The 24079-nt window shown below is 36.2% G+C and overlaps 4 protein-coding genes and 1 non-coding gene across 9 annotated transcripts; 3 read left to right on the top strand and 2 right to left on the bottom strand.

Moving 5' to 3' along the window:
* Positions 1 to 265: 265 nt before the first annotated feature.
* Positions 266 to 3308, top strand: LOC130741007 (casein kinase II subunit beta-1-like). Of its 4 annotated transcripts, none has more exons than XM_057593762.1 (6): positions 266 to 727; positions 1398 to 1616; positions 1737 to 1846; positions 1939 to 2104; positions 2915 to 3063; positions 3169 to 3308. In XM_057593762.1, the coding sequence occupies exons 1-5, from the start codon at positions 499 to 501 to the stop codon at positions 3043 to 3045; spliced, it is 855 nt and encodes a 284-aa protein (XP_057449745.1). In that variant the 5' UTR covers positions 266 to 498; the 3' UTR covers positions 3046 to 3063; positions 3169 to 3308. The 4 variants fall into 4 exon arrangements, with proteins under 4 accessions (XP_057449745.1, XP_057449744.1, XP_057449743.1 ...); XM_057593760.1 differs by having other exon boundaries at positions 267 to 727; positions 1392 to 1616; XM_057593761.1 differs by having other exon boundaries at positions 2915 to 3308.
* Positions 3309 to 8587: 5279 nt separating this feature from the next.
* LOC130741005 (60S ribosomal protein L37a) lies at positions 8588 to 10713 on the bottom strand. The gene is made up of 5 exons (XM_057593757.1): positions 10582 to 10713; positions 10304 to 10343; positions 9101 to 9189; positions 8876 to 8958; positions 8588 to 8787 (listed from the first exon to the last, which is right to left on the bottom strand). The coding sequence occupies exons 1-5, from the start codon at positions 10582 to 10584 to the stop codon at positions 8724 to 8726; spliced, it is 279 nt and encodes a 92-aa protein (XP_057449740.1). The 5' UTR covers positions 10585 to 10713; the 3' UTR covers positions 8588 to 8723.
* A 47-nt stretch (positions 10714 to 10760) lies between these two features.
* TRNAE-CUC (transfer RNA glutamic acid (anticodon CUC)) lies at positions 10761 to 10833 on the top strand. The gene has a single exon. It is a non-coding gene; the product is annotated as a tRNA-Glu (tRNA).
* Positions 10834 to 11310: 477 nt separating this feature from the next.
* On the bottom strand, positions 11311 to 19259 carry LOC130741003 (SNF2 domain-containing protein CLASSY 3-like). 2 transcript variants are annotated; one of them, XM_057593755.1, is made up of 6 exons: positions 19044 to 19259; positions 18877 to 18950; positions 18576 to 18649; positions 14208 to 15150; positions 13744 to 13863; positions 11311 to 13651 (listed from the first exon to the last, which is right to left on the bottom strand). In XM_057593755.1, the coding sequence occupies exons 4-6, from the start codon at positions 15111 to 15113 to the stop codon at positions 11765 to 11767; spliced, it is 2913 nt and encodes a 970-aa protein (XP_057449738.1). In that variant the 5' UTR covers positions 15114 to 15150; positions 18576 to 18649; positions 18877 to 18950; positions 19044 to 19259; the 3' UTR covers positions 11311 to 11764. The 2 variants fall into 2 exon arrangements, with proteins under 2 accessions (XP_057449738.1, XP_057449737.1); XM_057593754.1 differs by lacking the exons at positions 18576 to 18649; positions 18877 to 18950; positions 19044 to 19259 and having other exon boundaries at positions 14208 to 15368.
* A 1695-nt stretch (positions 19260 to 20954) lies between these two features.
* On the top strand, positions 20955 to 23791 carry LOC130741004 (probable serine/threonine-protein kinase PBL19). Its single transcript, XM_057593756.1, has 4 exons — positions 20955 to 21497; positions 21938 to 22198; positions 22673 to 22795; positions 23157 to 23791. Exons 1-4 carry the CDS (start codon positions 21177 to 21179, stop codon positions 23583 to 23585), a joined length of 1134 nt encoding a protein of 377 aa, XP_057449739.1. The 5' UTR covers positions 20955 to 21176; the 3' UTR covers positions 23586 to 23791.
* The last annotated feature ends 288 nt before the right edge of the window (positions 23792 to 24079 follow it).

Here is a 24079-nt window from a genome sequence, read left to right as displayed (position 1 = left end):
TTAAAACTAGTGTGTAGCACTTTTCACATAGTAGAATGTTTTACACCGATAGCACATAGGATCATAAAGGTGTCCAGAAGATACAAGAGATTAATCTTTTATTTATTTTCTCGGATGAAGAGATTAGTGGTTTTTGGTAGCAAGAAAAATAAAAGGAAATGAAATGAAAGCAATAAAAGATAAATAGGTTGAAAGGAAAAGAAGAAAAAAGAAAAATATCTTCCCATCCACTCCGAAACAAAAGCACTAAATGTGGAAAAATAAATAAAATAATTTGTCAGGAATAGAATAACAAAAACTCGGGTGGAACAACAACAAGAACGAACGAACGAACGAATCATCAATCATCGTTTTCATGTTTCAATCTCAATTGATTGTGTTGCTGTTATATTCATTCTAACTAGTTCATCAATTCAATTCATCATCATCATCATCATCATCATCGTTCTCTGAATCAAAACCCTACCGAGAGAGAGAGAGAGAGAGAGAGCAGTTATTATGTACAGAGACCGTGGCGGTGCCGTTGGATCCAAATCCGAGGTGGCGCCTCCCGTTGATCGGAAGCGAATCAACGACGTCCTCGACAAGCAGCTCGAACGATCCTCACCCTCCACTTCCCGCCCTATCAACGCCAAGGACAGGGCCTCTCTCTTGTCCTCCACCGCCCACAGGGACTCTCGCAACCCTGCTCCTCCCCCTATCTCCAAGAATTCCAACGCTTCTGATGGTTCGATTCTCATTTCTCCTTCTCTTTTCACGATCTGATCTATTTTTTATTCAATTTTTTTTAATTACTTTGTTTTAGGTTTTAATTCATCTTATCTATGAGCTGCTAATAACTTTACTTTTTTACTTCAAACACTAATTTAGAGATTCAGAGTTCAATTCGTGTAATTAGAAAATCATTAGTTAAATTTTTCTTAATCTTTTAGCTTTAGGTTTTTAATAACACTGAATTTGATTTGGATTTTGGGTGACAAACTTCAGATAGGTGAAGTGTGAATGTGTAATGTACCCCAAGTTTTGTTTGGTTGCTTGCATGAATAGCATTAGTGTATGTTTGGTGTCCGGATAAACTTCATGCCGATCCGCGTTTGAGTGGACGTAGCAAAATCTTGTTTCTCCGTTGATTAGTTAAGATGTGTGTTTCCCCAACAATAATTAAAGTCTTATCCCATTAAGTGAGGTCGGCTACATGGATCATCTGACGGCCGACCGACGCTATTACGTTTGATCGAAAACCAAATTCCGTGGAATATTATTGACCCTGAGGTTGCTTTAATGATATCTTCCAACGTTCTTTTTGGCATCCCTCTACCCCAATGCGCTAATGTGTGTTGGCAATTTTTTTAATGTTTGGTTGTTGGCATGAATAACTAACTTCATTTTAGCTGCAGAGGAATCTGAAACAGACAGTGAAGAGTCTGATGTTAGCGGTTCTGACGGAGAGGACACGTCTTGGATCTCGTGGTTCTGTAATTTGAGAGGAAATGAGTTCTTTTGCGAGGTTGACGATGATTACATCCAAGACGATTTCAACCTTTGTGGGTTGAGCAGTCAAGTGCCTTACTATGATTATGCACTCGATTTAATTTTGGATGTCGAATCCTCCCATGGTAAGCTTATGTTTATTATATGTTTTGCCGATACTAGTGCGGTGATTCTGTTTTGATTCAAATTCAAATGTCTGCGGTGCTGATGAACACCTATGACCTATCCGATCATTTTGTACTTAGGTGACATGTTTACGGAGGAACAAAATGAGTTAATTGAATCAGCAGCGGAGATGCTGTATGGTCTGATTCATGCCCGGTACATTTTGACAAGCAAAGGAATGGCTGCCATGGTATGATTTTTATGTCTCTGGTTACTGTCATTTTATCACTTCACTGTTGATAAGGTTGTACTGTACTATTACTGATGTTGGAATTTTTGCAGCTGGACAAATACAAGAACTATGATTTTGGAAGATGCCCAAGAGTTTACTGCTCTGGACAACCTTGTCTTCCAGTTGGCCAGTCAGACATTCCAAGGTCTAGTACTGTGAAAATTTATTGCCCTAGGTGTGAAGACATTTACTATCCTCGGTCCAAATATCAAGGCAGTATCCTTATACATGTTATAAAATGATGTGTTGGTTTAAGTTGAGTATGCATCGACATGCGTGGCAAATTTTTATTTTTGATTCTCCTGCACATCTCACCTCTTCCTTGGTTTTGACTTATAAGTAGTTTGTAGAGAGGCATTTCTTTCTAAATTTTGATTTTTTGGCAATTCACCCCCATGTGGATATCATCTGTTGTTTACTATTTGCAATGTGGACCGAAGGTATTAAATGTCTAAAAGAATTAGGCTGATAATTCCTGTCACCAATATACACTATGCTGGTCTATAATGGGATGAGAGTAATAATCAAATGATGAATGACTTAATTTTGGGATTTGATATTCATTATCTGATCTCTTGACAAGTTATATCTGACATAGGGAAAGTGTTTTATGACTGCCTGAAATTGGTATTTTATTTTCTTGTTAATTATATTCTGCAAATTTAGTTTCAGCTGTCTTCTCCTTGTATATCTCAAGCTTGGGAGCAGTTTGGGATCCTTTGGGCCCATTCAAATTTAGGAACATGTATTTATTACCAAATTTATGGTAATTCTAAAAACTACAAGCTTTTCAAAAAAAAAAACTACAAGGAAAAAACTGCAGAAAAAAGAACACTTTAAATGCTGGCAAACATTAAGGTGTTTTTTTTCTTGCTTCCACTCTATTACTCATTTTTTACATCCTGATATGTGTGTATTTTGGGATGATTGATTGCATTTGCATGTCCCTATAGTTTTGCAATATAATTGTGGCTTAAATTTATGGTATCATATATGCTTCCCAAATTTTCCTTGAGTCTGTTCTAGACATTGATGGAGCTTATTTTGGTACTACATTTCCTCACCTGTTCCTGATGACTTATGGACAACTGAAGCCACAGAAACCATCACAGAGCTACGTTCCGAGAGTTTTTGGCTTTAAGCTTCACAAGCCATGAGGCGAAACTTCCGAGAAAGTAAGAGTTTGCCCATGCCTTGTTTAACTCTTTCTCAGCACTCGTCGCAACAACATGAGCTTTCCAAATCCGCACAATACAAAAATTCTGTTTTATTTGTTTTAGGAGCGTGTTGTAAAGTACATTGCAGACATGTCATGCAAATGCTTAGTTTCTATTTCAGCTTGGAATTCAACCAGCTTCAACTTCAATGAGCAAGTGCATAGGTACTTCAGTGCACTTTGATTTACTTATGATTAATCTCAGATTACAGAACCCCCCCCCCCCCCCCCTATTTTATATTTTTTTATTCCAATTCCTCTCCTTGCACATTAACGGCAGCATTTGAATTTGTGGATTGCATTTTGATGGGTTCACACATTGTAGTCTAATTTTATAATTCTACACATCGATAATGAATATATAGATGTGAAATACTATAAGTTCCTGGTTTCTGTGGATGCCTTGCTTGTGTGGCAACATGAGTACTCTCTTGGTGTGGAAGAAAGAATGGTGACATTCTCTTAACTCTGATTATATGTATTAGTTAAATAGAAGAGTTGAACTGTCAAGTGTGATTACATTCTCATTCAAGAGTTATTGTGTGGTCACAATAATTTCAGAAGCTACTTGCAACTTCTTCACAGAAGTGATTACAGGGTTTCAACCACAGAAATAAACACACTATTAGTTGGACTAACCCTTATTCGAAGGGCACATTTTGCTTTTCTAAGTAATTTTGCTGAATCTCTACTTTTGGGGAGTGGCTAATATTCCCACCTAATGGGATCATGAGACGAGCTACTCAGCCAGCTACAAGTCAAACTATACACAATCCCTGTTTTGGCCGCTATTTTTCTGTTTATTCCTTCAATTAAACACAAGTTCAAATGATAGGTGTAAAATTCAGATTGAGAATAGTTAAAAGGTCAAGGCCTGATTCCACGATATGAGAAAAATAAAGCAAGACTAAAAATTAAGAATATATAAAACCAGATATCATGATAGAGAACATAAATGGTTTCTTCCAAGCACATTGGTATGGGAAGCTAATGAATAATCATGGTTGTGTGGCGATTGCGTGGGGTTCCCGTGGTTTTTACATAAAAATAAAATTAGTTGGTAATTACGTGTATGTTGGAAAACAATAGATTTCCATGTTGAAAGAAGTGCTTCTTAAACAAGATTTAGAGCATTTTTTATACACTGCGGATAGAAAGCAACAAAAATTAAAAAACTTGTTTTTTGTTAATCATGATTTTTGGTTCACCGTATAGTTAAATATGCACTTAAGTTATATTGGAAATAAATTTAATATAATTAATGGTGAGGTATGTGGATGCTTTCCCACCTCACCTGTCAGATGATCTATTTTAAACTCTATTGAAGTATTTCTTTATATTTCGAAGATTAATCATCTTCTAGGTTTTGTTAAGGAAAATGCTGAGAAGAAATCAGACTGCCACTCTGATGAAAGAGTATTGAGCAATCATCCCGCCAGGTCAACACTAAATGAAGACATATTATTAATTGCTACGTTTTAAATTTTTTAAATTTTTTGGTTTTAATCATATCTAACTCTCAGGCATCGTCCCGGTCTAAGATCTTCCCTTGAAATCAATATAAATAAAGGTGAAGTGTGTGCATACTTCCCCACTTCACTTGTCAGACAATCCATTATGAACTCTATCGAAAGTATTTCTTTTCATTTCAAAGATGAATCGCCTAGGGTTTTAGCTGAAATAAATGCTGAGAAGAAAGGAGAAAACAATCACTCTAAGAACATCTCCAATGCAAGGTTCTTAGTTCTTATTTTTGAGTTAAGAACTAAGAACTAAGAATTTTACATGGAACTCTTAGTTCTTAAAAATAAGAACTCAGTTCTTATGTAAGGAGTTTTACTTTTTGAGTTCTTAGCTTAAAATATTAATTATTTATCTCTCATCCAAATTACTTTATTACTTTATGAGTTTTGTTTTATTACTTTATGAAAATAAAAAGTATAAATAATGTGGTTGGTGGGACCAAATGAATAGTGATAAGAACTAAGAACTCATTGTTAGAGCAAAATTGTTTAAGAATTACTTAAACACATGTGGCAATACGGGCCCACATGAATAGTGATAAGAACTAAGAAATAAGAACTAGCATTGGAGATGCTCTAATCAAAATTCATAGCATTCTCAGGCACCGCGCTGCCCCAATCTGTTCCCTTGAAATTTTTTTTTTTTGAAATGCCCTTGAAATAAATATAAATTAAAGGTGAAGTGTGTATACTTCCAAGTTCTTTTAAATCCTATTCCTTCTCAGTTAGTTAAGCCCAAGTTTAAAAAAACCCACTAGACCTCCCCCGACAATAAAATATAAGAGACAATGGTTTTTGACAAAAAAAAATATTCATTTGTCAGATAATCCATTCGGAACTTTGTCACAAGATTTCTTTTCATTTCAAAGACGAATCATCTTCTAGGTTTTGCTAAAGAAAATGTTGAGAAGAAAAGAGACGGTCGTCACTTTGACGAAAGAGTATTCGGCAACCATCCTTCTCTTGGTTAACGCTAAATATAAGGATGAAGTCACACTATTAATTGCTACGTTTTAAAAAAATTACATCTTTGGTTATGAATCATAAATGAAATCTTTTAAATAGGCCAGTCTCAATTATTGAATTTATGGTATTATCAGGCACCGCAACGCAGCGCCTGAAGTGCATGTACACCTTCACTTGTGATAATCCATTATGAACTCTGTCACAAGATTTCTTTTCATTTCAAAGATGAATCATCTTCTAGGTTTTGCTAAAGAAAATGTTGAGAACAAAGGAGACGGTCGTCACTCTAACGAAAGAGTATTCGACAACCATCCTTCTCTAGGTTAACGCTAAATACGATGATGAAGTCGCACTATTAATTGCAACGTTTTAAAATTTGTACATCTTTGGTTCTTAATTATAAATAAAATCTTTTAAATAAGTCAGTCTGAAATATTGAATTTATGGTATTATCAGGCACCGCGGTGCAGCGCCCGAAGTGCACGTATACTTCTTCACTTCACTTGTGATAATCCATTCTGAACTTTGTCACAAGATTTCTTTTCAATTCAAAGATGAATCATCTTCTAGGTTTTGCTAAAGAAAATGTTGAGAACAAAGGAGACGGTCGTCACTCTGACGAAAGAGTATTCGACAACCATCCTTCTCTTGGTTAACGCTAAATATGATGATGAAGTCACACTATTAATTGCAACGTTTTAAAATTTGTACATCTTTGGTTCTTAATCATAAAAAAAATCTTTTAAATAGGTCAGTCTAAATTATTGAATTTTTGGTATTATCAGGCACCGCGGCGCAGCGCCCGAAGTGCACGTATACTTCCTCACTTCACTTGTGATAATCCATTCTGAACTCTGTCACAAGATTTCTTTTCATTTCAAAGATGAATCATCTTCTAGGTTTTGCTAAAGAAAATGTTTAGATGAAATGAGACAATTGTCACTTTGACGAAAGAGTATTCGGCAACCATCCTTCTCTTGGTTAACATTAAATATGACGATGAAGTCACACTATTAATTGCAACGTTTTAAATTTTTTACATCTTTGGTTCTTAATCATAAATAAAATCTTTTAAATAGGTTAGTCTGAATTATTGAATTTATGGTATTATCAGGCACCGCTGCGCAGCGTTCGGAGTGCATGTATACTTCCTAACTTCACTTGTGATAATCCATTGTGAACTCTGTCACAAGATTTCTTTTCATTTCAAAGATGAATCATCTTCTAGATTTTGCTAAAGAAAATGTTGAGAAAAAAGGAGATAGTCGTCACCATGACGAAAGAGTATTGTGCAACTTTGCTGCTCTTGGTGGACATGAAAATGTGCGCCAAAGAGAGATTAGTCACCTGATTAATCAAACTGGTGTGGTTAGTTTTTACAATAAAACATATATCATGAATTTTTATGTAATGAAAGGTAACGCGAGTATCTTTTGAGTTTCTTAGTTATTTTACTTCAAATAACTAATCATGTTACGTGCAACTGTGCAAGGATTAATTTTCACAGCAACGGCCAAGAAGGAACTCCATTGATGATGTCTCCAAATTATTCGAAATTGGAAACTCAGTTTTTCTATAGGGGCAATTTTTTAACACCTTTTAAGTACTAGTTTCATAAATTCCACCTTATCAGTTATCAGGATCCTTCTATATCCATTTTTTGTCATTGATGCTTCTAAATTCCACATGAATGAGGTTGATCCATTTTATGGGGGGATGACATCAACTCGTTTACTAGCTTGTATAAGTCGTTGATCTTTCACCCCCAACCCCATCATGCGGGCTTATTTGGTTATAATGTTCCAAATATAATTAACAGTAATATTAGGGATGAAGCAAATAAGCACAAAAGATACGAATTTTCTCAACTGTTACGTCGATAAAGATAGATGTTGTCAAAGAATGAGTTGCCTCTTTGTACAAAGGACGTGAAACTTGAAAATATAGTTGAAAATGATGGAAGAAGCATGCAAACGACAACAAAATTGGGCAGTAGCAGCACAGACTATATCAGCAAATATCAATGAAATGGGTTGTAAATTAGATTTATTGTCATCGAGAGTTTTATCTGCGAATTATCTTGAACACTCTATCAAGATTACAATCATTTCCGGTAGTAAACTGAGATATTAGAACTGCCGAGAAAATATTTGTATGCCCAGAAAGAAGTAGCACTAGGCTTAGCAAGAGATGTCATGTGCAAAATATAACAAGATAAGATGCTTCCATAAATGATAGGTGGCAAACTTGAATGAAGAGCACCAACAAATGTTAAATATGGGTCATACAATCCATGTTCGATGGTGAGCATTGTCGACGATGGCACATGCAAATTGTGATCGAAAAAATACACACAATTTTTCAACAACAAACCCCACCAAGAATGAATCAAGATATGTTTCTACTTTAGAGGAGAAAGATGAAGATGATCTGGATCTTTCCCTTCATTTGTAGAATTATATTTCTTTTTGAAAAATTAATGCCCATGCTTTTGTTTTGGTAGTGAAAATGGTAGAACAAAGAGAACTACTGGATGTAAGGGATTTGAAAAATGTGAGATCAAACCCGAAGGAAGGTTAGGGTGTCGATGGAAGGTTGAGATTTGCTCAGGACCTCCTCACTTGATGCACTAAGCTAATTGAATTAACTAAATTAAAATAATTTTGTTGCGTAAGCATTAGTTTTTAGAGGAAAAGTAATATAATAACCGCACAAAAAAAAGAGGAAAAGTATAACTAATAAGTGAAAGACTAGACCAAAGATTAAGTCTAAACATAGAATCAATGACAATCTTTTTGCAATCCATTATTAAAGACTAGACCAACGGTATTTTATTTCTTTTCAAAACTATCATTTCTTAAAATAACATTTTACGCTGAGATAAAGACATGACTCAAAATCCATCACATTCTAACTAATAATTTTTTAAGTCAATTTGCTCCAAGTCAAAAAGATCACATGCATTCAAACTAATAATTTTTCAAGTCAATTAGCTCCAAGTCAAAAAGATCACATGCATTCAAACTAATAAACTTTCCAAGTCAATTGGCTCAAAGACAAAGTTCATAATACGTTCAAACTAACAAGTTTTCAAGTCAATTTGCTCAAAGTCTTGCATCAACCAACAAGCTCAACCCTCAGTTTGTTCCCTCAACCTCCGGATGGTGCTCCGCACAGTCACAGCACTAGCAGTACTGTCAAAACATTGAAGAAAAATGTTAGAAGATTGATTTGAGGGGGCAAAAAATATTCTAAGTCAAGAGAAAGCAGAACAGGTATTACTTCAAAGTGTAGGCACCGCCAGCTTTCACTTTCCCACAATCCTTGCACCCCCATATTCCCACAGCTTTCCTCTTCACAGCATACTGCAACAAACAAGTTCATCATTAGAACCCAAATCTTTTTAAACAAATAATGTTTGACTTAACCTGCTAAAAACCACTGGTAGGGTTTTAATGTGATAAACAAATAAATAAGAAGGTCAATTCAGTATATATGGATGTCTACCTTTCCACAAAACTCACAGAAAAACTTGCTATGCTGACTAACTTCCATCTTCTTAATCTGCTTCCGCAGACTAGCACCATATCGGGTACCTGACATAAGAAAATACGATAAAATGGCTTATCATCAATTAAATTTGAAAAACTAGTGCATTCTGAAAATGCAATATCAAAACCTTAAATCTGAATTGCTTGATTGAAATTACAATTAGTCTCTGTAAAAACTCAAAGTTCAAACAGTTAACTAACTAAAAAACAAGAGGTCAGGCACGTCAATTTTGCCCAAAAAACTTTACCCAACTACAATGCAACCATCACCTATGCACATTGCATTCAAAATAACAAGACTTTTAGCAACTTTGTGCCCAGTAAACATTCACGTCTTTTAACAACTATGGCATATAATAAAAAACAAACCCTTAATCTCAGTTTCTTCTCATTTTTGGAATGGGAGTGCAGACAACACTTTCCTAGTTCCTACATCTAAGAATCTCCATATCTAATCCAAATCATCTAAAAAAACATAGGGTGCTTGTAGGTAAACAACTTATATAAAGTCTCAATAAATTCTTGTTACATAAGCATCTATACAAAAATTTATTTGTGAAACTTTTCAAAATAAGTTTAAAAAAATATTACAAGTAGGTATGAGTTCATTCTGACAATTCATATTCAATGTCCCAAACTTAAAATCCGAATTTCTTGATTGAAATTACAACTGTTCTCTGTAAATCCTTCCAAAAGTTAACAAACTATAAAAGCAAGATACACACATGAATTTCGCCCAAAATCATTACCCAACTACAGTCCAACCATCACCTATGCAATTTGCACTCCGAATAGCAGAGGATTTCGCAACTTTTTGCTGGGCAAACATTCATATCTTTTAGCAACTAGGACATATAATCAATAACAAATCCTTTGTCTCAGCTTCTAACCTTTGAGGAATGGGAGTGCAGGCAGCACTTTCCTACAATGTAAAAGTCTCTGTACCTAATCCAAATCATCTAGGGTGCTTGAGGTAAATAGTTTCATTCAGTGCTTAAATCCATAAACTTGTATTATATAAACACTTGCTCAAATTTATTTGAGAAACCTATTAATATAAACTCAAATAATCATTTCCAAATGCATTCATACATAACATAGTCACTGACAATCTGAAGCAAAAAATGCAGAACCCAAAGCGCATAATTGCGAAACTCACCATATTTTCCAACAATGCCAGCCTTCTTGGTTCTCTTAGTCTGCAACATCAAAGGGACAGCATTAACATACAGCTTGATGCTCAATAAAAGAACAGAAGAAATCGAAACAAACCTTAATTCATGTGAAATCGAAACAAACCTTAAACATGAAAAATACTTCGATTCAAACATAAATAAGATGAGAATCAAATGAATGATGATGCATAGTGAAAGAAACAAAATGGAATGCGAATCCGATGGTGATGGTGATGGTGGTGGTGGAGGAAGAGTAGCGTACCATGTTTTCCGAATCGGAGGCGGTGCCGCTGTGTGACTCTGATAGAGACTGGGATAACTGAGTCGCAGATGAATGTGAAAATTGACAACAAAGAAACCCTAATATTTCAATGGAACCTTCTTCTCTTTTGTACTAGTTTTTTATGTATAAATATGAGCGAACGTGTTGATGTTCACAAATCCGTTGTAGTCTAGTTGGTCAGGATACTCGGCTCTCACCCGAGAGACCCGGGTTCAAGTCCCGGCAACGGAATGTTTTTTTATTAATTTTTTTTTCTACTTACCATATTATATTCCGTCTTGAATCTCGAAAGATATTTTTTTTATAAAAATTTGCAAGAAAATAACATGTGTTTATTAAAGGAATAATCATCTTTAAAAAGTTTTGATGAGAGTCAATTTTACTTAAAATGAATAAGACCACTATAAATTGCAAATCTTTCCATAAGAATGTCTGATTAAGAAAATAGTTAGATATCTCTAGAAGGCATGGTTAAGAGTTATGAGGTTATTTTGTTTGATCAGGGAACACAATTAAATCTTTGCGGCGTTTTTGTTTTTTTCATGCACAAGATTCAAACCCTAAACTTTATTTGAGAAGAATCAAGCATACATATCATGGTTTTTTTCCTGAGGAAAAATGCAAGATCAAACTTGAAATAAGATACATGCTTTAAAAAGTGTATTACTATTGTTGAAATTTATATGTAAAAAAGATAATTCAATCAAGTTACTTTTCAAAATGATAATCCCATCTGAATCTGGGATTGTATTCACCTTAGATCATATCCATTACATAATTTCTCAATCATGCGAGATGTCACCACAACTTTCCAAACATGAATAAGCACAGTCAAATGATGTTAGAAAATCACTTACAACCCCAAACTAACTCATAGTTCAACTCCACCTTTTTACTCAAGAAGAGAATCAGCCAACAAAAAATAGAATATACATGTCCAAATCTAACTAGTCCACATTGGCTATAAACAAAAGCCATAGCAGTATGCAGCTATGTACCCCAAGAAAAGCCATCAGTTTGCTGGTCTCAAAACACTTGTACCAAGAGGGGAAAAGTCCTCTCTTTCAAAGCAGAGTTTGTTTCTTGACAGTTAGTAACTACTTTTTTCAGATTCTATGAACACATACAAAAAGAGAAGCACAAGTTTGCCAGTATAAATAATTTATACCAAGAGGGGGAAAAAATCCTTCTTCAGATTGGAGTTTGTTTCTTCATGGATAACAGCTACTTTTTCAAATATATGCCCAATCTTTTTATGCTGAATCAAGTCTTCCAGAATTTGATCCCCCAATTCTGCTGATGAAACATTCTGATGATGCTGATCCCGTCCGGAATTAAAGAACACCATCTTGGACAAGTGATCTTTCTCAGCTTGACGACAACATTTATCCTCATCCCTTGTCCCTGCCGTGATCAGATGGTAAGTGTACACAAATTTCTTCTGCCCGAGCCGGTAAGCACGACTTATCGCTTGCCTCTCCACCGAGGGATTCCACACGACATCAAGTAAAACAACCCTTGAGGCTCCAACCAAACTGATACCTTCATAACAAGCCCTGGTTGATGCTAGCATCACCTTTACATTGCTGTCAGGATCGTTAAAAGCTTTAATTGAAGTTTGACGCAGCTTTGCATCAACTTTTCCATGCAATTGTAACACATCTGTTCCTTCCTTCCAACAAAAAAGATGTTCAAGTTGGCTTGCCAAAAGTTTCAAAGGATCGATGTATTGGCTGAAAACCAACACCTTCTCGTTTCGAATCTCACAAAGCCTTATGAGTTCCAACAGAAATTTCGTTTTGACACCTTCCTCAGGATTCAATCTAAACCTTGGGAGATTCATTCTTTCAGATAGACCATAGAGTGCAGGATGAATAGCAGTTAGAGTCTCCTCATATTCTAATTTTAGCACATTTGAGTTTCCCTGAGCAAGATGGCTACTTCTTTTTCTCTCAATATCCTCAAAAACGTTCTTTTGCAAAATGGTTGGATTTAAGGTAACTACCAACTTCCTCAACCCTGGTAAACTCTCCTGCAGAATGGTTCCATGGTGCACGTGAACAAAAGGACAAATCATGTTTCTGATCTCTTGCAATATCTTAGATCTTCTACCATTATCGGTAACTTTGGCCAATGAACTGGTAAGGTACGCCCATCTCCCTTTGCTTTCATTTCTAAGGCTCTCCCCCTTCTCATTTGGATTGCATTTAGTAAACTGAGGCCTCGCCAAACACAGCGTGTTATACAGCTCATCAAAGTTATTCTGAAATGGTGTTCCGGAGAGGATGATGCGCTTTGTTGTCCGGATTTCTGAGACAGATTTCCATATAAGACTCTTTGAATTCCTAGGAGTGTGACCCTCATCAAGAACTACTAAACCAGGAACTTCAAGAAGGAATTTCCTTTCATCTGAGTCCTTCTTAGTAAATTGCTCAAACAGGTTGTAGCTGATTCCCAAGATGCTCTTTTCACTCCTCCAATAATATAACTTAGCCATACGACAATACGAAATGAGCACATGCTTTGAGACATTACGACCAGAAACAAGGTTCATAACGTGATCTCTCACATTGTCAGAGCAATCAGTGCTGTTCATGTTGTGAAAGGGAATGTCAACCTTCCAAGTTTTAAACTCCTCCTCCCACGTACCGAGAATCCCTTTAGGAGCAATGATTATTGGTCTGCACTTCGGATATAACTCCATGTATGACTGAAGAAACATGATAGTGAGCCTAGTTTTCCCGGTGCCGGGAGCGTGAGATATTAGGCATCCACCAGCCACAGGAAGTTCCTTTTTCCCTTTCAACTTGTTATGAATGATTCCGCCAGCTAAATTGGTCCACAGAAATTCAAATGCCTCACATTGATGAGGGTACATGTTTTCTTTAACTCCAGGAATTATTTCCCACACTGTCCCATTGTAATTGTAATTGTCGTTGTGAGCATCATCATCGTCTCCTACAACTCTATCTTGAAACTCAGAGCTTACAGAGGGATCAACATCATCCAAAGCGTAAGAGTATTTCTTCTTTCGCGGTGGAGTTGCAAACTGCATGTGAATAGACAATGTATTAAAATCAGAAATAAATAAGTAAATCATTTTTTCTTAAAATGGACATAGAGCATAAGCAAATGACTCACAGAGGGAAAAACATATTTGATCTCAGTTAGGACGCGTAGGCAAGATCTACATCGAAGTCCAATTTCTTCATCAAGAAAGACATCATGCTCCAATTTCCCTCCACGACACAAATCCGGAGGCTGCTCACATGCAAAACAAACTTCAGTTTCACTGAAATTATATAAAAGGAACAGAAACTTGAATATAAAAAGAAACCTATTCAAAACAAAACAAAATTAGTTCAGTAGCATAGCAACAAAACTTATTTGAATGTCCCAAAGTACAGAAAAACAAGGGAAATTGTACTCATTTCAAGAAGGAAATTAATTACATCTCTACTTTATCTTATGAAACATTTTTGCTGGTATATTCATGACATTGCTGACAAGTGACAACAACTCAAATTCAAGAACTTTCACAGTTTCACCCAAGAATCCAAGAACAAATACTAAAATCCACAAATAAAAAAATAAAATAACTTTACCTCGGAAGGTGAGGCATTATTGTCTTGGATAAGGCTAAAACAGTAATCAGACTCAATCCAAAGAGCCTCCAATTCCTTCTCCTCTACTGATTTCTCTTCTGGCTGAGGATTCTCCCTTTGTGTGTTAAAGTGCTTTTTCACTGTTTTTGGCGAATCCACACCTTTATTCAGTTCAGGGGTGCGTTTGTTTCTTTGAATTGCAGAGCCTTTCCTCCAACTTGAACCACCCCTCTCTTTCTCACTCTCACAAACACTGCCATCACCCTTCAATCGCTCACCACCATGTTTGTTTCTTCTGTTTCCAGAGCATTTCCAACTCCTCCAAATTGGATCATCATCCATCTCATCCTCGCTCTCCGACTCTTCCCCTTCTTCATCAGACCAACCACCTCCCCTGCATGTCTTTGCTCCTTCTTCTCCAGATTCAAGAACACCATCACCATCACCACCACCTTCTTCTTCTTCTTCACCATCAAGGCAAATGGGTTGATTCAAGGTCCCCCCTAATTTCAATTTCTTGCTCCCCCGAAAATGCGAACGGGTCCTCCGTGCCGGACCATCACTCGTTCCAGTTTCCTCCTCTGCACTCTCTACATTGCTCTTCTCATCGATCAGAACGTCCAACCCAAACTTTCTCCTCCTCGTGAGATTCACCTTCACCTCACCATCACTCTCCACGATTCTGACTACCTTCCGCTTCGCCCTCCCTCTTTTCACACCGCATTCCGGAAGCGCGTCGGTGGTGGTTTGACTTTCTTGAACTCCAACGGTGGTGGTGCCATCATCGCCGCCGTCGTCGTCATCGGAACTGAGGGCAACGACGTCGTTCTTGGGATGATTGACGGGAGCTAGGGCTTTCTTGCTGCGAGTTCTCCCTGCAATGGTGTTGTTGTTGTTGCGATGCATGTTGTATTTATTTGTTGGAAAACAGAAACAGAGATCACTGCATCACAGAAACAGAACATGAAGACAAGTTAAGAGCATCATCAGTGTCGTAACTCCGAAAATCACGCGTGCAATGCACGAATGGTGTTCGTGTTTGGGAGAACAAGTTTGGTGACAGTTCTGGGAAGCTCAAAAGTGTTGCTATTTGTGAACAAGGGTGTGCAACTCACACTGTGCACATTGTTGCGTAAGGTCAAAACAAGTCAATAATTTTGACTATTGATTGATAGGATATATCAATGGTCTCAATCAACCAAAAGATTTATTCAGAGATACTAAATAAAATTATAGAATTTTCAGAGAATTAATTTTATAACTGTTCGATATGATATCAGAATACATTAATGAAAATAAAAACCCCTAATAGCTCATAAATATTATCCATATGAGTTATGACGGTTAAAAATAAACCCAATTTTCCAATGTATTTATATACTTAGTGTGTGTTTGGTTTTCAGTTCACACGCGTTCCAAAACAGTTTCAATTGAAAAACACGAATTCTAATGTGCAAATGTAGAAGTAACTCATAGATTCCGTTGAATTGGAAGTGCTTTCAAGTTAATCTCAACTGAAAACCAAACACACACTTAAAAGGTTAAAAAGGTATCAAGATTTTCATATAACACAGTCTAGCTTGAATGAAATAAATAACAAAAAGAAAGTTAAAAATATCAATTCATAATAACAAAATGGACAAAGTAAATGGATGGATATAGAAGCAAAACCGGGCAAAATTGTGGCATGAGAACTGTGAACCCAATTCAATGGCAGCTGGGTTATTTATTCAGTGAACCACCATGTTCCACTTACAAAAATTCTATCAAATCAAGAGATTTTTTCTATGATGTCAATAATGTTCTCAACTCCTATGTTGAATTTTCTGTTTTTACATTTATCTCCCTCGAGTCATTGCGAAGGGCACCTTGTCCTCCTCCTTCTTCCGCAATAGATGTAAATATGTCATTAGCAAACATCTCATTAGGGAACCTCGACCTCATGCCACAACCATCAACATCACTCATTCACATCCCTTCCATGCCCTCAGACTCGCGGTTGAGGACTCAAATAACTTATGAAAAATGTCATAAGTGTTTCGAGGATTAAATTGAAATGACGTCTGAATGTTTTTAGTGGAATAGAAAGTGGCTCCCTCACCACAAGAAGCATAAGTAAGTGTAACCTGACTCTTCAACCTTCTTCCCATACTGATCATAGATAGTTCTTCTCTCATGACCATTTAACTTCTGCCAAAAAGGAAAAAAGAAAACAAAATAAGCATTACCCATAAACCAAAAATACAAATTTGATTGGGATCCATTGAAAAGTGATTTTTTATGAGAAAACGAACAGCATATGCTTCACACATTTGTTTGAATTTGGATTCAACATTTTTGTTGTTGTTGGGGTTCTTGTCGTGGTGTCATTTCATGGTGAGCTTCCGGTAAGCCTTCTTCAAGGCATCATATTCGGCATTCCTATTGAAGTGTAGGACCTTATAGTAGGCAAAACCCGTCTCTGGTTGTTTCTCATATTCGCGCTCTCTCTTTCGCTTCTTCAATTTGTCTACCTTTTTTGCTACTAACACTTATTCTTCTTCATCTTCTTCTTTTTTTGCGGCGTTAGGAAGATCTTTCGATGGTTTGAGAATGTTGTAGAATGTTTCATAAATACTGTCTATTAGTGTGTTCTTGCTGTTGAGCTTTCTCAGTTCACGCGATCTGGTTGCTGTAACAGGTTCAGGATTTGAGGGATTTGTTGCGATAGCAAAGTGAGTGGAAGGTATGGATTTGTTGTGGTTGTGGTTGTGTCATGAAGGTGATAGTGACAGTGACACCCTCACCACCTTCACCTTCCAATGACATCACCACTACCTTCACGACACAACCACAACAACAACAGACCCATACCTTCCACCCACTCCGCCAGCACCGCAAGTCCATAAAATCTTCAACCCACCGCAACAACTAGATCGCATAAAACTGAAACTTCGTAGAAAAAACATGACTAGACAGGATTTCTTGAACATTCCACAACATTCTCAACCCATCAAAAGATCTTCCCAGCTCCGCAAAAAAAGAAGAAGATGAAGAAGAATAAGTGTCAGCAACAAAAATGGTAAACAAATTGAAGAAGCAAAAGAGAGAACGCGAACATGAGAAACGACCAAAGGCGGGTTATGACTACTACGAGGTCTTGCAGGTCAATAGGAACACTAAATATGACGACTTGAAGAAGGCTCATCTGAAGCTTGCCATGAAATGAAATCCTAACAGGAACCTCAACAACATAAAATATATGTTAAATCCAAATTCAACAAACCTTTGAAGTATATGATTCTTGTTTTCACATAAAATTTTCACTGTTTTAATGGATCTCAATCAAAATTTTATTTTTTTCCTTTGAGTAATGTTTATTTTGTTTTAGGTTTTTTTTTCTCTCTTTCTAGTAGGTTTTAAGTTATCATAAGAAGAAAGATATCTATGATCAGTACGTGGAAGAGGTTTGAAGGGCCAGGTTTGACATCTTGATGCATCTAGTGGTGGGGAACAATTTTCCATTCCACCGGAGACATTCTTATATAAGTTTGGTTCAATCCATGGAATACTGATGACATTTTTCATGAGTTATTTGGGGTCTCGACCCTTTGTTTGTGGGCATGAGAGGTGTGATAAAGGGTGGTGCTAGTGGTGGAGCCATGAGGTTAAGGTTCCTTCATGGGATGTTTGCTGATGACATATTTGCATCTTTTGCGGAATAGGGACAGGGAGGTGGCACCCTTCGCAAGGACGGGGGAAGGAGATAATGCAAAATGCGAAAATGCAACATAAGAGATAAGGGCCTTATTGGCATCACAAAAAATATTGCTTTGAGATGATTTTATCAATGGAGCATGGTGGTTCACTTAAATAATATCCCACCCTAGACGTCACCATCAACTCATATAAGGTTAGCGGGTTAAATAAATTAACTCGCTTCAATAAAAACTAAAAAGATTATAAAATGAAAATTTAGAAAAATGCAGGAGTTATAAAAGTAAATCTAATAAAAGGCAAGTTCAACATGTACTAAACCTACTTGACTCGCGAGTTAAAAATGTCAATTAAAAATATTTTGAATAAATGCAAGTAATTTTTTTTCCAACCAAACCAACTTTATTCGGGTCGGCTCATAGATCAGGATTGATTTTGGTTATTCTACCCTAAAGCAGATTTCAGAGGAGTACCTTATCCGAAACCCCAAATTTGCAAACAAACAACACCATGAAGAGCATGAGAATCAGAAGTGGCACAACTTAATCTCAATCATGAACCAATTGACCTAAAAACTCTAATTGTGCATTTGTGTGATGTATTTGAAACCAGAACAGTTTATTCAGTGTGTATAAAGATGATACATTTGAAAATTTGGTATAATCTGCTTACCATGTTCATATCCAAAATCATAGATTTCCCCTCTTCTTGCAAAGCTCGATTCCAATGAAAGCAACTCCAAAACCCTAATTTTTAAAGGTACATAAGGGGTTAAGAATTAATCAAACTGCAAATATTTTCAAATCACATAATACAAGTCCAAAGAAGTACATGTACCAATTACCCTAACAGAGACAACAAAGTCATTGAATGTGAAAACATAAGGCAGATCACAGGGAGGTACCTTATATCACTGATCTAAAGTTTGTGAATCAAAGATGGTACATTTGAAAATTTGGTATAATCTGCTTACCATGTTCATATCCAAAATAATAGACTTCCTCTCTTCTCACAAAGCTCGATTCCAATGAAAGCACCTCCAAAACCCTAAGGCAGATCACAAAGAGGTACCTTATATCACTGATCTAAAGTTTATGAATCAAAGATGATACATTTGAAAATTTGGTATAATCTGCTTACCACGTTCATATCCAAAATCATAGATTTCCCCTCTTCTCGCAAAGCTCGATTCCAATGAAAGCACCTCCAAAACCCCAAGGAAGATCACAGAGGGGTACCTTATATCACTGATCTGAAGTTTGTGAATCGAAGAGATTGTAGAGATTGAAAAGCACAGGAAAAAGGTGTTTTGAAATCAAGATCGTTGCTGAGAAGATAAATCATGAGATTTTATGTATTAAGATTACTAGGTTTAGTTTTATCAATGTTAACTTATATATATATATATATATATAAATATATTATAGGTTTATCAATGTATTAAGATTACTAGGTTTATTATATATATATATATATATATATATATATATATATATATATATATATATATAAACCAGATTGAATGTTCTTGGGAAACAACACAGTCAAATGTTCTACTACAAGTATGCATGGACCTATAAAATATGGACACATCAAATATGAGGCTACGTGGACCAATCAGCTTAATGTTTTGACGTGTGTGGACCAATCACCATGTTCAAGTGAGTCATAATAATAATAATAATAATAATAAATATTAATTGTATTTTAATTGTAAACAGTCAAGTGCTTAATTGCATATATACGTGGACCTATAAAATATGGACACGTCAAATATGAGAATACGTGGACCTATCAACTTAATGCTCTGACGCGTGTGGACCAATCAACATGTTCAAGTGAGTCATGATAATAATAATAATAATAATAAAAAATACTAGTTGTATTTTAATTATAAATGTCAACTTCACAATGTTCTTAGGAAATAACACACCAAAATGTCTAATTTAAGTATATGTGGACCTATGAAATATGAACACGTCAAATATGGGGCTGCGTGGACCAATTTGGTTAACGCTCTGACGTACATGGACTAATCAACGTGCTCAAATGAGTCATATTTACAAATGTATAATTTTAAGTATACGTGGACCTATGAAATATGGACACGTAAAAAATGTGACTACATGGACAAATTTTCTTAACGCTTTGACGTGTATGGACTAATCAACACGCTCAAATGAGTCATATTTACGAATGAATTAGTATGTGAATTCACAAAAATAATACGAATCAGAAATGAAACAAGCTAGTTAGCATGTTAAAAAGTAAAATAATTATAATAATATAAACAATATAACTTTTAATATGCGACATAACCGTAACCTTTGTTTTTTACTAAATAATTTTGATTAGTGATGAAAAAACACAACCTTATGCTCTATGATAGGGTTTTGATTCAATTTGCTTGTCATGCAGCTGCTGGTTGCGACAACTAAGGCTCTATGTGGTGCTCTGTATGCTTTGTATGTTCGAGCGATGGCCACACGTAGCATTTTAGCACCAAGACGATGTTCGTTTGTGGTGGCTCCAAGCTAGCTTACATTCTCGTTATCTCTCCTTCATTGCTAGGTTTTGGTGTTCCTAAGGGCGACATTGAATACTATATTAATTATTTCATACATTTATTACAAAATTATTTAGTAAAAATACAGCAATTAGATGATAGTTGGGCTTGGAGTGCTATTTATTTGCTTGCAAGGGTCTGTGTCAGTGTTATTTGGGGGCCTAAATTGTGGGAAATTGTCCAATGTATTTTGGTGAGGTGGTAGATGGTTTTGGCTAATCATCTGGTTGTTGTTTCTCTCTTCTTTCTGCTTTGTATATGGGTTGACACCCCTTGTGCCTCAATATATTGCTTTGCTTATAAAAAATAAAAAATAAAAAATAAAGTGACATACAACCTGTTATCAGTAACAACATTCATCAATAAAAATAATATATAATATTTAAGGTTGAAAAGTCTTCAGTTGAGTCTTCAATTCAACTCACTTTGTCGTGGTCTTCACTTCAGTCTTCATCATTCTAACTTTAGCAGTTCATTCATACACTCTTTTTTTTTTGTCCACATCTACGCGGGTTCACACTTCCCACGCGGTTTTTTTCTTTCTCATGTCATCATTGTATTTCAATCAATCTCGGTTTCTTTTTCATTTCTCTTCCACTTCAATTCACTTTCCTTCTGTTTCCGTTTACAATTCATCTTCATTTCTCTACCACCTCAACCTTTGTGAACTGTTTGTTCTGTTCCTCGGAGAAATTAGTGATTAGAGAATGAAGTGTTTCTTCTTCAAACGAATATCCAACGCCGACCCAGATTTGAACCGAAGCAAGAAGAAAACTCAGGCGTCGAATCGACCCACCAGTGCGCTGTCATCGCCGAGGAGCGTAGAAGAATTGTACAGAGAGAAAGAGCAGAATTTCAGAGTTTTTACTTTGCAGGAGCTCGTAGATGCAACAAATGGTTTCAACAGGATGCTCATGGTTGGAGAAGGTGGTTTTGGGAAAGTATATAGAGGAACCATTAGCCCTCTAAACGGACAAGGTGACCCAGTTGTGGTTGCAATCAAGAAACTTAACACGCGTGGCTTACAGGTATTAAATTATTCATAGTATAGTATTTGTTCAACATATGACTAGTTTATGCCTATGTAATATTCTATAGATGATATAATTGTTTTTATTGGTTTAGATGGCCATGAAGTACTATAATAGTCTAATAGTATATGTTGGTCTTCCATTGTTTAGGAACAATTCATATAATACTAATTTTGGAATGGATTCACAATTTATAGCAATTTATAGCATGTTTGGATGAACGTCGCTTTTGATCAGAGTGAATTCTGATACCCAGAAGCTACTCATAACAGCATTTTCTCGTAATTGATTGTGGTTTTATTAGAAACAATGGTAGAAATATTTCCAAATTGTACTTGGAATGTTATGCTGACTTTGACTTAGGGCTGTTCTTGTTCTTTACAAAAATGTACCTGGTTTCTTATGTTTGTTTATTTTTTTCTTTTCCCCTTGTGAAGGGGCATAAAGAATGGCTTGCAGAAGTTCAATTTCTCAGCATTGTTGATCACCCGAATTTGGTTAAGCTTTTGGGATACTGCTCTGTAGATGGTCGGAGAGAAATCCAACGGCTGCTGGTGTATGAGTTCATGCCCAATAGGAGCCTGGAAGATCATCTTTTCAGTCGTTCTTTCCCTCCCTTGCCTTGGAAAACAAGATTGCAGATCATGCTCGGTGCTGCTCAAGGATTGCATTATCTGCACCACGGATTGGAGGTTCAGGTATACTCCTTGTTGCGAAACCTTTGACAATTGTTTACCATGTGCATGTTTGGATATCCTCTAAAGCCAAAATTAATAAATTAAATCTAGAGAGAAACTTTTGTGAGTAGCTTTCACGTGTCAGAATTGATTATGAGCTGAACAAAAGATGCTGCATATCAATTAGCTTAGGTGAACAATATTCACAGGCACATAGTAGCATTCTTTAAGGTACCCAAACTGAGATTGTGACCCATAGTACTTAAAGAGACTGAGATTGTTTATTGTTTTTAATTTTTTTGGATCACACCTGGTGGGTGTTCACAACTTCACATAACATTTTGTTTCTGTGACACTCATAGTAGTGGAGCTAAAGAAACATACATCCAAAGCCTAGAATGATGATTTTAGATGATGTTGAATATTCTTAATGCAAATCAGATGCAAATACCTATTTTGGTGTTTAATTTTCTCTTGCTTTTTTTTACTGGAAAGGTTATCTACCGAGACTTCAAATCTTCAAATGTGTTATTAGACACGAAATTCCATCCCAAGCTGTCAGATTTCGGTCTTGCTAGAGAGGGCCCAACAGGTGATCAGACTCATGTATCTACTAAGGTAAGTTGATGGTGAACTATATGTTCTCATGTGCTAATCAACATAATTTTCCTCACTGTTTAATTATACTACTATCTTTGTATAAAATCATTTTGCACCATTTCAAATGCTAGTTTCGGCTAGGAGAGCTAGCACCACAATGATATTGATGTTTGCGTCTTGAATAGAATCGTCTCCCGTGAAAAATATATGTAATACACACACAAAAATGCTAGTTTTGACAATTTGACAACTAACTAGGGATGTTTGATGCATGACCAATTTAAGCAGCATTGGTTTGTTGCCTCTCTATTTATCTACAATCAGAATCATCCTTCTTCTAACAATATGTGTAAACCAATTACTCATCTTTTGTTATCAGGTAGTTGGGACTCGTGGATATGCTGCTCCAGAGTATATTGAAACAGGTCATCTCAGACTAAAGAGTGACATTTGGAGTTTTGGTGTGGTACTCTATGAGATCCTCACAGGAAGGAGGGTATTGGAAACCAAGCTTCCACCAGAGGAACAAAAGCTTTTACAGTGGGTTAAAACATACCCTGCTGAGAGTAGCAGATTCAGCATGATAATGGACCCGCGTCTCGCGAAACAGTATTCACTTGATGCTGCTCGGAGAATAGCCAAGTTGGCAGATAGCTGCTTGAAGAAGAATCCTGAAGATAGACCCTCCATGAGTCAGATAGTGGAAAGCTTGAAGCGAGCACTGCAGCTTTCAGAAACCTCAAACAGTACTCAGAATATGATCACTTTTCAATCCCCCAGATCTAAATTGACTCAAAAAGTTAAATAGAAGATTAGTTTTGTAGGACCAAAGAATGGTCAAACTAGGAAGTCAGAGTTTTGTGGACTTTCCCATCTATGTTTCTGGACTTTGAACATTGTGGTTAGTTCGGTTCAGTGCCATATGCCAAAATCCAAGTCGTGTCTCTACTTCATCAAACATTGGCTTTTATTTTTCACACAAGTTATCAACATTAGAGGAAATGGAAAGGTCAATGGTCTCATGTGTTCGTAACTTTGATATGTTGAACACTTGGTTGAACAAGCAGAGAAACAGAATTTGATTCAAAAATCAAAACCAAACATGAAGCCTCAAAGCACGATTGGTATGCAACACAAAATACCCCCACAGGCCCACACCTTGATCCATACCAAATCAATTGTTTTTTTTTTTTTGAGTAAACATACCAAATCATTTGTTAGAATCACTCACAAGTCACAACTTAAAACATCAATAATTGAAATCAACATCTAAACATTGATCAAGATCAAAATGAACTTTTG

Source organism: Lotus japonicus, chromosome 2 (assembly GCF_012489685.1).
Source record: "Lotus japonicus ecotype B-129 chromosome 2, LjGifu_v1.2".
In the NCBI taxonomy this organism is placed as follows: Eukaryota; Viridiplantae; Streptophyta; class Magnoliopsida; order Fabales; family Fabaceae; genus Lotus; species Lotus japonicus.
The sequence above is the reverse complement of the archived record's forward strand: the minus strand, read 5'-3'. Positions and strand labels throughout refer to the sequence as shown.

Excerpts from the sequence above, each read along its gene's own strand:
- LOC130741005 (XM_057593757.1), bottom strand. Across the intron at positions 9,190-10,303 it reads TGGCATTGTTGGAAAATATG|GTACCCGATATGGTGCTAGT; the intron begins GTGAGTTTCGCA and ends TTCTTATGTCAG. Across the intron at positions 8,788-8,875 it reads GGCGGTGCCTACACTTTGAA|TACTGCTAGTGCTGTGACTG; the intron begins GTAATACCTGTT and ends ATGTTTTGACAG.
- LOC130741004 (XM_057593756.1), top strand. The coding sequence starts at position 21,177 with ATGAAGTGTTTCTTCTTCAAACGAATATCCAACGCCGACCCAGATTTG. Across the intron at positions 22,199-22,672 it reads ACCACGGATTGGAGGTTCAG|GTTATCTACCGAGACTTCAA; the intron begins GTATACTCCTTG and ends TTTACTGGAAAG. Across the intron at positions 22,796-23,156 it reads AGACTCATGTATCTACTAAG|GTAGTTGGGACTCGTGGATA; the intron begins GTAAGTTGATGG and ends TTTTGTTATCAG.
- LOC130741003 (XM_057593755.1), bottom strand. The coding sequence starts at position 15,113 with ATGCATCGCAACAACAACAACACCATTGCAGGGAGAACTCGCAGCAAG. Across the intron at positions 13,864-14,207 it reads ATAATGCCTCACCTTCCGAG|CCTCCGGATTTGTGTCGTGG; the intron begins GTAAAGTTATTT and ends GCATGTGAGCAG. Across the intron at positions 13,652-13,743 it reads TCAAATATGTTTTTCCCTCT|TTTGCAACTCCACCGCGAAA; the intron begins GTGAGTCATTTG and ends ATTCACATGCAG.
- LOC130741007 (XM_057593760.1), top strand. The coding sequence starts at position 499 with ATGTACAGAGACCGTGGCGGTGCCGTTGGATCCAAATCCGAGGTGGCG. Across the intron at positions 728-1,391 it reads GAATTCCAACGCTTCTGATG|CTGCAGAGGAATCTGAAACA; the intron begins GTTCGATTCTCA and ends ACTTCATTTTAG. Across the intron at positions 1,847-1,938 it reads GCAAAGGAATGGCTGCCATG|CTGGACAAATACAAGAACTA; the intron begins GTATGATTTTTA and ends GAATTTTTGCAG.